Genomic DNA, 15988 nt, shown 5'->3' with positions numbered 1-15988 from the left:
GTTTATCCAATTATACTAGAAGAATAATTGTATTAACATAGATAAAAGTGTAGAAATAGAATGGTTAAAATTTTACATTAATGAGTATAGAGCTATGGCTACAACCAATATCATTTATTTTTTAAAATAATAAAAACGAGCCAACAATGTCTAAAGTATATAAATGATATGTAAAATGGAAAGTTTGGACATATTAACCTGAAGTGATTATCTTGGAGATTCAATATCAAATTAGGGTAATTACCATAAAAGAAAATTAAATTCCAAGATATTTTGTAGTACTACTTTAAGTAGAATAGATTTATACCCTTACTATTAGACACCAATAATAAGAACTCAACTTTGAATTAGTAACTTTTAATTACAAAGTTTAATCAGTAAAAACAAGTTATTGTTATGTGTCTGTTAAGTACTAATAAAATCCACTCAAATTTTAGAAACTAATATAATTCATTACATAGGGAGGATGAGTTTTTATACTTTTAATGGAGTTTATTACTTAAATGTCTAAAGCAATGGAGAATAATGGAAACTTTACCTATATAAACATAGAAGTGGTATCATTTCAACAAGAAGAATTGAGATTTCTCTTGTAAATGTTAATGAATAGGATAAGCACATAACCATAAAAGTGTTAAAGCGGTGATAAACCTCTTATAGAAGAACAAATAAGTATTATGTGTGTTATAGCTTCAATTCTAACACTAGGAGTTGAAGTTTAATCTGCGGACACCATCAATTTCGTTAAAATTCTAAGATATATATGTTAATTGAAGGTTTAAATCGAGAGATATCTTTTTTGTATTCATAATATTTATTTGTGTGAAAGGTTAAAGTTAAATACCAGCATTCCAAACTAGTGGGAGATTGTAGATAGTTTAAAATGTGATGCAGCTCACATTAGATAGAAAGATTTAATTACTGATGAATAAAATTTATTTTTGTATTAATTTTATTCATATTTTAAATAATTATGTTTGAACAAAAACAATTATTATATAACAAATAGTCATAATCATTTGAATAGAAATTTATGTTTGTTCACTCATTATATATATATCTTTCAATATAACTAATTTCACTACTTTTGATTAGAGAATTTGAGGCTTTATTATATCCTAAGGCATAATTACTTTTAAAAATGTATTTTTCACGCTTTAAAGCCAAATTTCATTTCTATTATTTCTATTCTTTTATTTATTTTTTTCTAACAATTCCTTCACCTTAATGCTCTATAAGGAAGTGAGGTAAATAACTTCACTTAAACTCCTCAAAATGCCTTTTGTAAGCATAATCCAAGATACATATGTGAATATTAAAACACCAATCAATAAATTCTATACCTATTTAAGTAATCATAGTTGATAAGTGGAAGTAATCCTAGTTTTCTAGATAGATTAGGTCTTCCTCTTCACTCTTTTCTTACTTACAATAGATTAGGTCTTCCTCTTCACTCTTTTCTTACTTACAACTCTCAATGGGTAGATATTGTTAATTAAAAGTAAATAAAGGATCTTAACTAATTTTAATAAAACCTTAAAAGCCTCTTTATCAAAAGTTTACTAGGTCAAATGTCTACACAACTGCCAAACCATACTGGCTTAATGTGCAAAAGCCTAAACTAGCTAAGAAATCCTCATGGCATCTAGATGTACCTATATGTCTTTTCCTTATTGTCGAGATTACTTACTAGTATTACTTATGAAATAAACCCAAATGACATTAAAGCTATACTTGAGACTGATGCCAAGTCTTAAAATTTTATAATATGACATGTCCATATTAAATCTACACATGTAATAATAAATATATACAAATAGCAATTATGATAAATATGTAACACAATTATGTCCACTTAACTTTATGGTACTTAATGGACTTATTAATCTCAAGGTATACCTTATTGATACTTAGCAATCACATATGATGCATTTAACAAAGCAAAGAAACCTAAAATAATAATAATTTCAAAATCAAAATTTACAATACATCTATTACTATAATCAATCCAAAACCTTAAAAGGTTTAGTTCTTAACACCTACAGATATCTATATTATGAATTGGGTAATATGATAATCCTCATATAGAAAAAATATGTTATCATATAATCAAATCACAATGACTCTCATTGAGCGAATGAATTAGAAACATGCTAAAATCAAATTATGAATAATGAATAAGGAGCACAATAATAAATGGAGTCATAACAAAATTATGTATTGTCTACGTTATGTCAATGTGATAACTATTACTGTTTTTTTACTTCCATAATGTCACTTTAAAAACCACTTATAAAATTACTAACAAATTATAAACAAAATTTTCATCATCATATGTTCATACAATTCATAATTCTTAATGTTTCAATATGAGAACATTTTCAACTAATTTGAAATTCCTTGAATTATCTATCTTTTATGTCTAAAATGTGTCCAAACCAATAGTTTATGAGCTCTCACTAACTTTAACATACATGAATCTCCAAAACAATAATTTTAGAACATTTATAAGTTTTTCCTACTTTAAAAGCAAATGCAGAAGAACTCACATTGATTTTCACTTCCTTTAAAAAGAATCATTTTTACTTAAAATACAACAAAGTTAATTTTTTTTATATTATCATTCTTTGCATTAACTATTAAAATTAATTCATATATAATTTAAAATAAGGAAAGTGAAATGAGAGAAAAATATAAAACTCTTATTCTCCCTTAGAAGTGAACTAACAAAATTCAAAAAATATTATCAAGAAAGGAATTAAACCAATAAAAACAAAATAAGTACTTTACTTATTTTTACAAAATTCTTTCCTCAAAACTCTTACACATGTGATAAGTGTAAAACAATATTTTTCTCAAAATGTTTGAATTTCTAACAATAAAATATATATATTTTTTTAAGACATATTGTCAACAAATGGCAATAATAAACCTTTTAAAAAATGGTATCTGTTAGGTTTGATAATATTAGATAAGATAATTGACTCTTTTGGACAAGTAACCACATGAAGTAACTTAGAGACAATACCATAACAACATAAGAAATTTCATAATAATTATGGTTCTTCTAATTTTATTATGTCTACTTATTCATGTTAATCTTCTAGGCAATATACTAATCTAAATGTATCTTTATGGATCACTAAAAGTTAAAACTTAAAATGCCTATTATCATTTTAAGCACTTTTGAAAAATTTTTAAATCATGTTCTATAATTATACTATCAATCAACAAAAAAGCATTGCATGTCATATTACCAAGTAAATAATCTAAAAAATTAATAATACTAGTATCACAGCAACTTAATATTTTAAGCATGGATACAAGAAATTTTAAAATTAAGATCTATCTAGCCACAAAACATCTACTAATGTAGATACTTTATACTTACATGAGATTTAACAAATTTAATAATTTTCATATCATAAATCTTAACATAATAGTATATGGTGAATGTCAATAACACATTTTTTTAGACAAATACACATAATAATTATGGTATAAACCAATCTCATATTCATGATAATTAATGTTTATGTGAGGAATATAATATTTTGAATATCACCAAACATGATTTCTAACAAAAAGTAAGGTAAATTAACCTAGTGAATTTTTAACAACAATACATTTTAGTCAAAACCTTTAATTCATTGAAATTTGCAAAACCTTTTTTTTTTTTTTGTTTGCTCTTATAGGCTGAACTTTTACTTTTATTCATTTTACTTTCACAACTCATTTTTATGACCAGAATCTTGATGCTAATATTTAGTGAGTTTCATACCAAAGACATGTTCCCAATACTTACTAAAAAAATAAAATTTTACTTATTGCTCTCTTAAAATATTATAGCACTATGATTAGAAAATAATTAATATTCTATGAGAGCATACTTAATTTATTAAGTATTTTATAAAAGCAAAAAATTTCAGAAAACTAGTTTAATAATTTATGTGAAGCAAATTCACTATGAAATTATTTAACACATATTATTTCTTATAATATTATTGCACATTTAACAGCAAAACTACTTCAACAGTCTGAGCCCTAAATACGAACATTTGGTTCTTGGAGCCCGAATTAAAACCTTGTGATTTGTTTGGTCTCCCCTGAATTTTGCCATATTTCTACCCTTGTGTACATAGGCAAATGCAACGATCACCTTAAGTTTAATCATTTTGGTTTGAATAAAATGAATTGTTTTCAATTTGAATTATTTTGAGTTTTAATTATTTCGGATTTGGATTTGATATTCGATTTATTTAGATTCAAATAATCAAGTTTAAATCATTTTCTATTCAAATTATTGAATTTTAAAATCAAATCAATAAAATTTAGATTATTTTGAGTTAATCTTTTTGGGCTATTTAGATATAGATCATTTCAAATTTTATTAATTCAAGTTTGAGTTATTTCATGTTCAAATTAAACAAATTTAAATTGTTTACTTTTCTTGATTAAATCGAATGGGCCGGATGCAATGAGGTGAACAAAATTTTGGAATTAAGATCAATTTTGACAACTATTAAGTAACACTTACTTTATTTTTATCAGATGTAATATTGCTTGGTTGATAAGATTTACCCTTTGCTCATGTTAGGTTATTTAACCTCTTTTTAAAATTAAAATTAAAAATTTTGAAAAAAGAAATCTTAACTCTAAACCTAAGATAGCATTGAGAACTACATTATCATTTGTCTTCTTTCAAAATTTGCACTTCCTTGTCAAAGTCAGTTTCTTCTCTTGATTCAGTGATCAAACAACTTAATAATATTAGTTTAATTTTGTTATTTTATTGATGAAGATATAAATTTATTAAGTAATTTATTAATTTAATTTGCAAGCCATTTTTATCATCTAAGAGTGTATTAGAGTTTTTTTGAGAAGTTAAGTTTAGTTTTCAAGCTAATTGAAATTTCTAATCCAATTGAACATGTGTAAAAACTAAAAGAAAAATGTTAAACCGAACATAATGGCACTAATTAGTAAAACAGTACATCAAAAACCTTTCACTAAATAGTATTTTCACTACTCTTAGTCATTATCCTTAAGCACCAGTTCACGAGGTCCAAAAACTAATTAAGTATTGTTTCATAAATGGTGCTATTTAATTTATTGAAAATTAAAATTTTAATTATTTAATTATTTCAATGCCTCATATATTCATTTGAGAATTTACTTAAATTGACTATTTAGATTATGAAAAGTGTTGAAAATGAATTTAGTTAATACCAGTGTGATTTAAGTTTAGCTTGTAATTCAATTACGTAAACCTTATATTTTTTGGCATTAGTTACATGTTCTTTCTATTTTCAAAAATAACAAAAGAAACGCACATGATCTTTCTTAATATCTTTCAAGTAACAAAAGGCAAAACGTGCATGTTCTTTTTTACCTTTTTTTTTTTTTTTTCAATTTTTATTAGATTTAAAATCTCTATAGAGTCATTTACCTCGCTTGTGAAAAATGATATAAACGTCACATAAATGGATTTAATATTTTGAAAAAAAGACAAGATGAATTTATTTTTATTATAAATGCTAGAATATATAAATGACTAAGCAAATATACAAAATATTAAGAAATTAATTTAAAACTTTGATTATTAATTTGATGGGAAAAAAAGAATCTCTTCACCGACCAATGAATTAATGATACAGCTCATTGGATATGAAATGGTTCAAATTTTGGAATACAATGGTACTTACTTGTCGACAAGCTGTTGAACATTGAACTTATAAAGATTTATTATTATTGAAATTTAAATTTGAAAAATTCCAGGAAGAGAAGCTTCGTTGCTACTCAAATTCATATTCATACAGCAATAAATATAGCACCGTCTAATCTCTATCAGAGATTCGGAGAACGCTGAAGCTTCATTTACTCTTCCTCACATGCCTCCTCTCTCATTTCCACCAAACTAAGCATTAATAAGTCAAGAAAATAATTTCTCTGCTGCTTTTTAGTAGTATTGATGTAGTACAGATATCCGACACTCCATTTCAATGGTTTTTTTTTTTTTTTTTTAAATGAAAGAAGTCATAATTTGAAAATAAAAAAATTACAAATAGTAAAATTGAATTTTTAAATTTATTGAACGTTAGCATATAAAGGTAATTGTAAGAATTAATTAAAATTAAATTTCAGAATTCAAAAGTGAATAATAATAAATATGTAGAAACTTAATTTTATTCTAATATATTTTGAATAAAATTTGATGGCGTTAAATTAAATATGAAATTAGATAAAAATTAATTAAGAAAGCTAAAATATGGTAGATCAATTTTGATCTTAGAATAGTTTAAAAGTACCAAAAGAAATATAAGCCTATATTAGATAGAACTGGCTACATAATTTTAGCAAATATAAAATAGAAAATAAAAGGGAAAATAGCTGTACTTTTAGGATTTCTCTAACAATTTTCCTTTAAAAGTCTTTACTACTAACAATTTTTTAAATAGGTGATAACCAACTTTTAGGACTTACCAAAAAAAAAATTTTGGGACCTCAGTTTTCACTTGTACAAATTGAGGATCCAAAGTTTCAATAGTTTTTCAATTCAGACTCTTGTATTTTATTTTAATAATTTTTAAAATTTTCATTTTTTTAATAAATACATTTTTTATGGCAAAGTCTCTTTATTTTAGCTTCATTATCCTTGTTTGTGATTTTCTTTTTCAATCAACCAGCCTAGATAATCATCAAAATTAATGGTCATGATTCAAATGGAACTCATGGTGTTCACGATAAGATCGAGTTTGCACCCTAGTCATCACCTCTTTTTAAGAAAAAAATATTTTTTATTATGTTTTCTACGTGCAATAAAACAGTGCATACATATAATTACACACTTGTTATTATTACAAACATGCCTGAATTAGAAAAATATTTAAAATTTGAATCCTTAATTGGCACATTTGAAAGATGAGGTTTTAAGATTTATTTTTGTAGAGTTTAAATCCTAAATATTGGTTTTAGCTTTAATTAAATATATCCAATTTAATAGGATAAATGACAAAGATAACTTTTTTATAATATTAATTCTTTGGTTAGAACCAACTTTTAAGATCTCATCTTTTTATTTTTTTGGGTAATACAGTTAATGGTATCTCTAAACTTTACTTGAGCCTGATTCATTTTTCGATCAATTTTAAAAATACACTTTCCTATATCAATATGATATATATATATATATATATATAATTTTACTGTTGGAGTGTTCCTGACTCTCCAATTAAAGACTCAAATTTTCAAAACACTTCCAATTCATGCATGTTTGTAATGGTAACATACATTTTTTATTGCATGTGAAAAGTATAAACTAGGAAGCCATTTTTTAAAAAAGGTGATCACTGGAGTGGAAACTCTTACAATGAACAACATGTACTTCTTTTGAATCATGATAGTCAAATTTGATGATATTAATAATAATTATTGGGTCAAAGATGGAGTCATTTGTGGTTGAAAAAAGAAAAATTACAAATCAAAATAATGAAATCAAAATAATGAGACTTTGCTACCAAACAATACTGTGCCTATAAAAAGTAAATAAAATTTTAAAAAAAAATTAAAATTATGAATGAGCTTTAAATTATAATTAAATATTCAATATGATATTGAAATTTTATAAATATTTAATATAATATTTTAATTATAAATTTTTTAATTAATATAATATTAATCTCTAATATGACTAATTTTAAAATAATGATATGTGATGAATAAATAATTTTTAAAATATTATATTAATTAATAAATTAATAATTTAGATACATATTAAAAATATTTAAAATTCAAGTAAAAAATTAAATATTTTATTTTAATTTTAAAATAATTTGTAACATCAATCCTTTTAAAAATTATTAAATAAAACACAAAAGCATAAATTGAGATAATATAGAAATTTTAATTTTTAATTAGTACAAATAAAAAATAAAATTAAAAATTTTGGTTTTGTACGAAAATTGTCTTGGCCATTTTAAATTATAGCTAGGCTAAATTAAGGAGGTAATATAAACGCAATAACAGCATGCTGCAAAAGCAGAGGCGGCCACAAAAAGCCTGCTTTCATACTGACAAAATTTATTCGTTTGCTCTGAAGAAAAAGACAAAAAAGCTTTAAATTACGTTTCAAAACTATCAGAGAAACAGACAAATTGAGTGTAAACGTTAACAAGTAACATAATAACTCGTTGTTATCAAACCAAAATTATTTAAAAAAACATAATTAAAATTCTCAGATGCTACCTAAAATTTCGTGCCAAGTTAATGGCAAATCCAAATAGATGCTACCAAAGTAAAGTCAAACAATAATTTCACGTTCACCTCTTTCATCAAAAACTATCTCACTGTCTCGTTCATTTTCTTTTTTGATGCTATAGATCTTGAAACAAAACAAAGAGACAAATCCACAAAGTTAAATTAAAAAAAAAAAAAAAAAAAGACCTAGTTAGCACTCATGTCACGAGATTTTTTTCGTTAAACTTTGTTATTTACTGCAGTGGTTTTGTTTTGAAGCAATGAATTTTTGCAATGAGCAATAGCACCTTGAATTGCACTCTGCAGTTCTTCCATTGACGATGTATCAGAATAGTGCATGCCAGAACCAGCACTACCGACCCGACCAGTATTCGTGCCCATGGTTGGAAAGCCGTTGCGGGAAAGCACCCCAGAGTGGCTTGGTGAGGACCGCATCGATGAAGGACAACTTGAAACGCAGCTTCTCCTTCTTCGGTACCTTAAGTTTCCCGAGAAAGAGTGAGAAAATTCACTATTGCTGCTTTCTTTCCTTGCATTTATCTTCTCTATGTCTTTGACAGATCTCTCTGGCTTGATGGAGAATGAAGCTGGACCTGACTTTGTTGATGACAAAGCTGAAACTACGCCGATTCCTCCCACTTTATGTTGTTGCTTTTGGGATAGTTTTTCATACAATGGCTTCACTTTCTTCAAATATTTCCTTATAACCTCTTTTGCAGTTGTGCTAATTTTTTTAACTGATGAAGAAGCTGCTGCCATGTTTTCCTGGTCATGGTTCTTGTTATTTTCCTTCTTGAACACAGAAGAGAACCTAGAAAAAGAAAAATACTTGCTTTTTTTTATCTGGTAGTAATTCAACTGGCCCTGATGACTTGAAAACAGTTGATTCCCATTGTTAAGCCTTTTAAACTCATCGTCTTCGGTGGCAGAGCTGGGCCTGGAGGAGTCACAATCAACAAGCAAAACAAGATCACTAGCGAAAGATGAGTGCGAGTCGTTCGAACTGCCAGTGGAGTCACGAGAGGCTGTGGCGGAGGATGTTTCGGAGGCGGAGGAAGTGCTGGAGGAGGCTAAAAGGAGAGTACGGACCATGGAGAGACGAGGAGAGAGGTGGAGAGGCAAGAGCTGGCCTTTGTAGAAGAGTTCGTCAGCTGGACGAAGGGTGGAAGAGGAGTTGGCCCGTGGGGAAAGAGAGACTGTGAACTCAAAGTCGGAGGAGGAGGATGATGAAGAGAAAGAGTGTGAAGGAGATGGGGGTAGTGTTTGAGATCTTGAAGCTATTTTCTCTTTTCTCTTCCCCATTTTTCAAAACCTTGCCTTCATGATTATCAACACCAGCAACAAAAATAAAAACAATGGGAAGCACTTAATATCTTCTAAAACGTAAACTACTAGTCTTATATCCAAAGGGAGAAGAAAAAGAGAGGGGAAGGACTTTGGGTTTGGGTGCAAAATGCAAAGTAGAGATGAGATCCTGATTTAGGGAGAGAAAAGGATGGGTCATTTCTTGTTTGGGTTGTTTTTTACTTCACGCGCGACTTGGTGGAACATATCTACGCGCCTCCTCATTTTTATTTAATATTTTACATATTAAGTGAGAAAAATGGTTTAAATACTTAAATGACTGTGTTGGTCAGTGTATAATTTTCGAATTTACTCTTTTAAATTTTTTTTTTTTTAAATGTAGGTTGAGAGAGCATTGGTCATGGTAACTTTCATTTGACCTGATAATAAGGATCATGATAGATCCAATTATATCAATAAAACAGAATTCACTTCAAATCATAAAGTAACTTGACTTTGATCATTTTCATCGAAGAGTTGTCATTAAAAAATTGCTCCTCAATTTACTAATCATTCTTCTCGACGGTAAATAATTATTAGCTTGAATTTTATTGCTGACTTCTTGAATTTTTTTTATAGCCGTTGTTTGAAAATAAATAAAAAAAGAGATTATAAATATTAAATTTTATTTTACAAAAAGAAAAAATATTTAGAATATATAAATAAAGAAATCGTACAAGTATTGAGACTCCTCCTATGAAACTTAATAATTAAAGGGCGTCTTTGCAAGGCTGAGTTTGAGCCTTTGGGGTTGAAGTAGTGAACAATACGTTAAATGGATGGCAGTAGGACCACCTGTTCTATATATGCATTAGCTAGGTCGAAACGTGTCTCTCTATCTCCTTTCCTTTACTATAGTTTTTTTATTTTTTATTTTAATTTGAGTAAATTAAATTTCTTTGGTTTCTCTCTCAATGTGTGCAAAAGTATGTGAGGTAAACAGTCATGTGTTATGCGATTGCTTATGCTGTTATGCAGTTAGGTCTCACGTGCCATAAACGTGAAAGGTGGGGTTGGATCATGGGATGGGGTTTAGAACTTGAGAAAAAAATATATAACCATTTTATTTTTCTACTAATTAGGGTTGGCAGTGGCAGCAGGGCAGGGAGGGGCAGCCACAAACCCTAGGACTACTGTAATTAAACATGCTGAATAAGATACTTAATTTACTACTATCTATTTAGGTACAGATGGATATAGATACCTTTATTCTATTTAGGTATAGATGGATACAGATACCCTTATATAAATAAATACTAGTACTACTAGTAATTATTTAAATAAACGACTTTATTTTTACTGCTACTATCTCTAAGGCCCTGTTTGGATTCAAATGAGGCACGATATAGTGCAGTCAGGATCACTTTTGATCCTAACCATTGGAGGGTGTCAGGAGTGTCACACATGGAAAGCATTGTCATCCTGCTACATCCCTTTTTACCCGTTACCCTTCCGGTTGACAACTAATCTCATTATACCCATCTATTCCCACCAAAGCAACAGGATCACAGGACTTGACAGAATCCTCCATTCACTGGGGTAAGAATCAGTCCTACCGTAAGCCGCGCCATTGGCCAGGCTGTCGGAGTTGTAAGCCTATCTCGTTCTTCTCCTTATTAACCTTTGTCTATATTCATCGAACTCCACAATTTTGGACACTTTTAACGTTTTCATCATAAAAAATAAGAATTTCTTTAAATTGTGGTCCGAACATATCTACGCCTTGGCCTACCCCTGCCAACAACCATTAAGGGAGATGACAGTAGATAGATCAATAATTCTCCGGTTTACCCTTTTTTTTCTTTTTTTTTTTTTTCCAAAAGTTCTTTTTCAACTTCAAACCCCTGAAACGAATTTGTTGGCATACATACAATTCAATATATTTTAGGGTTATGTTAGATTTCTAAATTATAATAAAATATTTAATATGATATATATTTAAATTTTAAAAATTTTTAATATGATATCTAAACTATTAATCTGTTAATTAACATAATACTCATTTTACATAATTAACTTTAAATGATGATACATGATAAATAAAAAAAATTTAAGTATCATATTAATTAACAAATTCATAATTCATGTATCACATTAAATATTTTTAAAATTCATGTATCACATTAAACTTTTTACAATAATTCAAAAATCATTCATGAAATTAACTTTGTTTTTATATAATGTGGTTGAAGTATTTTCGAGTTTTGCTTAAGTCTAATTTTACCTTAAATGATGTTAAAGCGTATTCCCTCGTGATAAATTGGGGCATTCATAATTTCACTTTTATAATAATTTGGGTCAATAATACTTGTAGTTACTAAATTTTGATCTTTAATCTTTAAAAATTTTAATTGGATTCCAATTTACCAAAGTTGTCATACTTTGATTCTTCCATTTATGAAATCGTCTAAATTAATAACAAATGTTAGCTAGCACCATATGATGACGTAGCTAATATTAGGGATGGCTTTGGGTTAGGTCAGGATAAGTTTTTACTCATCTCAAGCCTAACCCAACTTTGTACACATTGTCATAACGTATCGGTCCAAAAACTGGATTGTTAGACATGAAAAGTTAGAGAGTTTTCAACAATATTTTTTGTTAAGATATGATTAGCTACCAATCTTATCTTTTGATTTAATTGAGGTTGAGTTCAAGAGTACGGTTACGCATGGAGAATATTATAGTACTCTTACAACACCTATCCGAAGATGATACTAACTAATTTTATAAAATCCTAAAATGGTCTTATTTGAGTAGCCTTTTACTTATTACTTTATCGTTTTTATTATTTGAATATTGAAAATTTTCAAAGTTATTTCTGACACTTTCGATATAATTTAAGAAATTTTCTCACCTCAATAATATTAAAAAAAATCCATTAGTTCCTTGAAGGAGCTCCATCATTGAAATTATTTTAATATTTTAAAAGCAAAGTATATCATAATTCTATTATACAAACACTTATGATAAAAATTTGGAAAAGAGTCACAGCTTGTAACTTCCTCTCAATTTCATCATCGATGAGAATTTTAATCTATTTTATAATGTTTATTTATTATTTATTTTATTATTGAAGTAAAAAATTTATTGGTTAAATTCTCTAAATATTTTCAACGCTTTTAACTATTTTGAGAAAAATACCTTACCTAAGAAATTTTAATAAAATCACCACTCATGACTTTTATTCTTGTAAAATTTTATTTACCTTGACAATTTAAGTATTTTATATTTTATTAAGTTTTATTGAAATGATTTTCAAAAATCTTACCAATATTTTTGGCAAAATTTTGAAAAATACTTTATTAAGAATCACCATTTGTGATTTTATTACCATTGTTATTATTATTTATATATTTATTTAATTCTTGCTATTTATTCAAAATGAATATTATTGTTATTATTCTTATGTTTGAAAATTTCTAAAATATTTTAGAAAATTTTTTATGTAAATATTTTTTTAAAAAATCAATACTTGTGATTTTATTTTTTATTAATAATTTTTTATGTTTGAAAAAAAATTCTAAAATATTTCTAACATTTTTATAATATTTTAACAATTTTTTTTTGTAAATATTTTTAATAAAATCACCACTTGTGATTTTATTTTTATTTTATCATATTTTATTTATTTTTCATTATTTATTTTTATTAATTCATTATTATAATTAATTAATTTATTTATTTATTTATTTTTTTAACATATCCTAAATTATAAATTAGAATACTAAAAATAAAACAAATAGTAAAAATGAAATAAATAATAAAAAATAATTTTTTACAAGTCAATTGTGAGTCAACGTCAATCAACAACGAGCGATCTAATCAATCTAGAATGGTCCAGCGGTAGTCTAACACTAGTTCGGATGAACAGATCAAAGTTAGCAGCAAGTCAAGTCATGGGTCGAGTGTGTGAATCCCAAGTTAGATCCTAGTCCATGCACGGATCATTCTTACTTAAAACATCATTATTTTGTCCTCTTTTTTTTTAGCATTATAAAAGGTCAAAAAAAATTTTATTTCATTTTTTCTCTAAACCTTCTCTCTAAAAGAGAGAACTTCTCTCTTTAAAATACAAAATCCCATAGGAAAACCCAAATGACCCATAAGCCGATCGATCACTACCGTGTCGACAACCATCATTAACCATCAACACCACTGCCAGTGACAAAAAAATTCTAAAAAAACCCTTTGACTCTTTTCTTCCCCTTAACACAAATCTAGTTTATGTTTTATGAGAAATGATCTCAATTGAAGTAGATCAAGGCCTAAATTTTGGTCAAAAATTTATTTTATTTTTTGTTTTTATTTTTGGCGTTGAGATTTTCTGTTACCATGGGTTGTGATTTTTTATTTCTTTTGTGTTTGCGTGTTTGGTTTTTATTTTGTTATTCTTGGATTTTGACAAAAAGGCTTTTTTTTTCTTGATCTGGCATAGCTTTTTTTTTTTTTGGTGAACTTTCTTTTATTTTTCTAAGTTTTGTTTCTTTTTTTTTTTTTAGGTTTTTGCAAGCTTTTTTAGGGGCTAGCATAGCCTTTGAGGGGCTTTTTTATTGGCAGGGCTAGTGCTCGAATAAGGAAAAATGGCTTGGTCACCTTGTCATCTCAAGCCTAATCACTTGTATTGAATAGTGATTCCTTAAAAAATCTAAATTTTGTTTTCATCATCTTTTTTTGTTTGTTTCATCAATTTTTACTTTCTCTTTTTGGGATTATTTGAATATTCAAAGTGTACAATGTAACCATCAACTTTTTTTCTTTTTTTTTTTCATTTTCACAACTCCTATGACAACCAGCCTTTATCCTATCTTGATAAGCCAACAAGGTTTATGTGTCAATGGAAATTATGTTGATAGGGTTTATTTAGGTCCTAATTGTTCACATCATCATTAGATAGTGGCATGAACTAGGTAGCTTGGGGTAACAAGAAATCAAAATCATGCTCTTCTGTCAGTATACCTCTAGATGTGAAAATGGTGTATTTATGCATTCGTGACTATTTGAATGACTTTGTGTTTGAAGCATAGCCTTGACATTTATCAAATCACTAAAAAAAAACCACCATATTTGTCTGATTTTGAAAGAACTTAAAAGGTTTTCCAAATTGATCATTTTAGTGTTTGTTGCTTTGATGAAAGATGTCATAAAGTTCAAACTTGTATCCTTTGCAGCATTAAGATTTTTCAAGTGATTTTGGGACATGAAAAGGACATGAAAATATTTTGTTTGGATAGATTCATAACAACAACATTAATTTTTTTGAAACTTTTTGTTATGAAAAGAAAAGAATTTTTTTAAAAAAAAAACTTAAGACAAAAAAGAAATGGAAAAACATTATCTTAATTTGCATTCAAATTTAAACTTCTATACAAGTCATGAAATTCATATGCATATCTAATACAAAAGTGAAAAATTAAAAAGAAAACAAAAGGGTCACATTTTTTTTTTATTTTGAATCAATCAACCTCTTTGCAACACTGAACAAAGTATCCACCATTTACCTTTAAAAGCACATAAAACCATTCTCCAATTCCTTCTTTGGCCATTGTACCAAATTATTCATATCAATGCTTTAACACCTTCAGGTCACCTTTTCTCCAATATATCAAGGTAAAGAGTTTTCAGTGACACGATGATCCCTCTTCATTCCAAACTCTATTTTTCTAGCTTTAATAAGATCTCTAACCTTGTATTTTAGTGCGAGGTAATTCTCTTTTGAGTGGCCTTGATTTTCATTGTGGTAATCACATTTTATATTAGGATCATAACATTTTGGGTAAAGGGGGTTGAAGGGGTTCTAGATGCACAAGCTCTAAAAGTTAATTATGGATAAATTAGGGTAACAATTCTATGTAAAATATGGGAATAAAGTTGACACGATTCTTTTTTTTATTACTTTGTTACCCCATTTTTGTTATTCCCAAAAGGATTTGATTGATTAACTGGTTAGGGCATAAGTGCAGGTGTTTGAAGGTGAAAGTTTGGTTAAATCCCTAATTTGTTTGGGTAAAGATTTGATGAGACATTATTTAAGGTAGGGTAGTAAGGGTAGTAAATTGGGTGAGGATAATACAAGGTAAAACCACTGTCTCATTGCTCTTTATGAGTTATAGTTTGCATATCTTCTTCTTTCTTAGATGCCCTATCTTTTTTTGTATCTCTGCTATTGATTTTTTCACTTGTAATTGCATTCTCAATTATCTCCCCAGAGATTACCATGTCCATTAAATTTTTTATGGCATTCCTAATTATCTTGTCATAATAAGGTGCTTGAAGAATGTTCACAAACAAAATAGTGATTTCTTTCTTTATGAATGCTGACTGAACTCGGGCAACTACATCTCTCCATCTTTAAGCATATTCTTTAAAGTTTTCAATAGCTTTTTTT

General features: G+C 27.5%; 1 protein-coding gene across 1 annotated transcript; it reads right to left on the bottom strand.

Moving 5' to 3' along the window:
- Positions 1-8092: 8092 nt before the first annotated feature.
- Positions 8093-9828, bottom strand: LOC111279886 (putative membrane-associated kinase regulator 1). Its single transcript, XM_022866948.2, has one exon. It carries the CDS (start codon positions 9556-9558, stop codon positions 8476-8478), a length of 1083 nt encoding a protein of 360 aa, XP_022722683.2. The 5' UTR covers positions 9559-9828; the 3' UTR covers positions 8093-8475.
- Between the last annotated feature and the right edge of the window lie 6160 nt (positions 9829-15988).

Source organism: Durio zibethinus, chromosome 27, assembly GCF_047325235.1.
Source record: "Durio zibethinus cultivar Kanyao isolate XHJ-2024 chromosome 27, ASM4732523v1, whole genome shotgun sequence".
NCBI classification, from domain to species: Eukaryota; Viridiplantae; Streptophyta; class Magnoliopsida; order Malvales; family Malvaceae; genus Durio; species Durio zibethinus.
The sequence above is the reverse complement of the archived record's forward strand: the minus strand, read 5'-3'. Positions and strand labels throughout refer to the sequence as shown.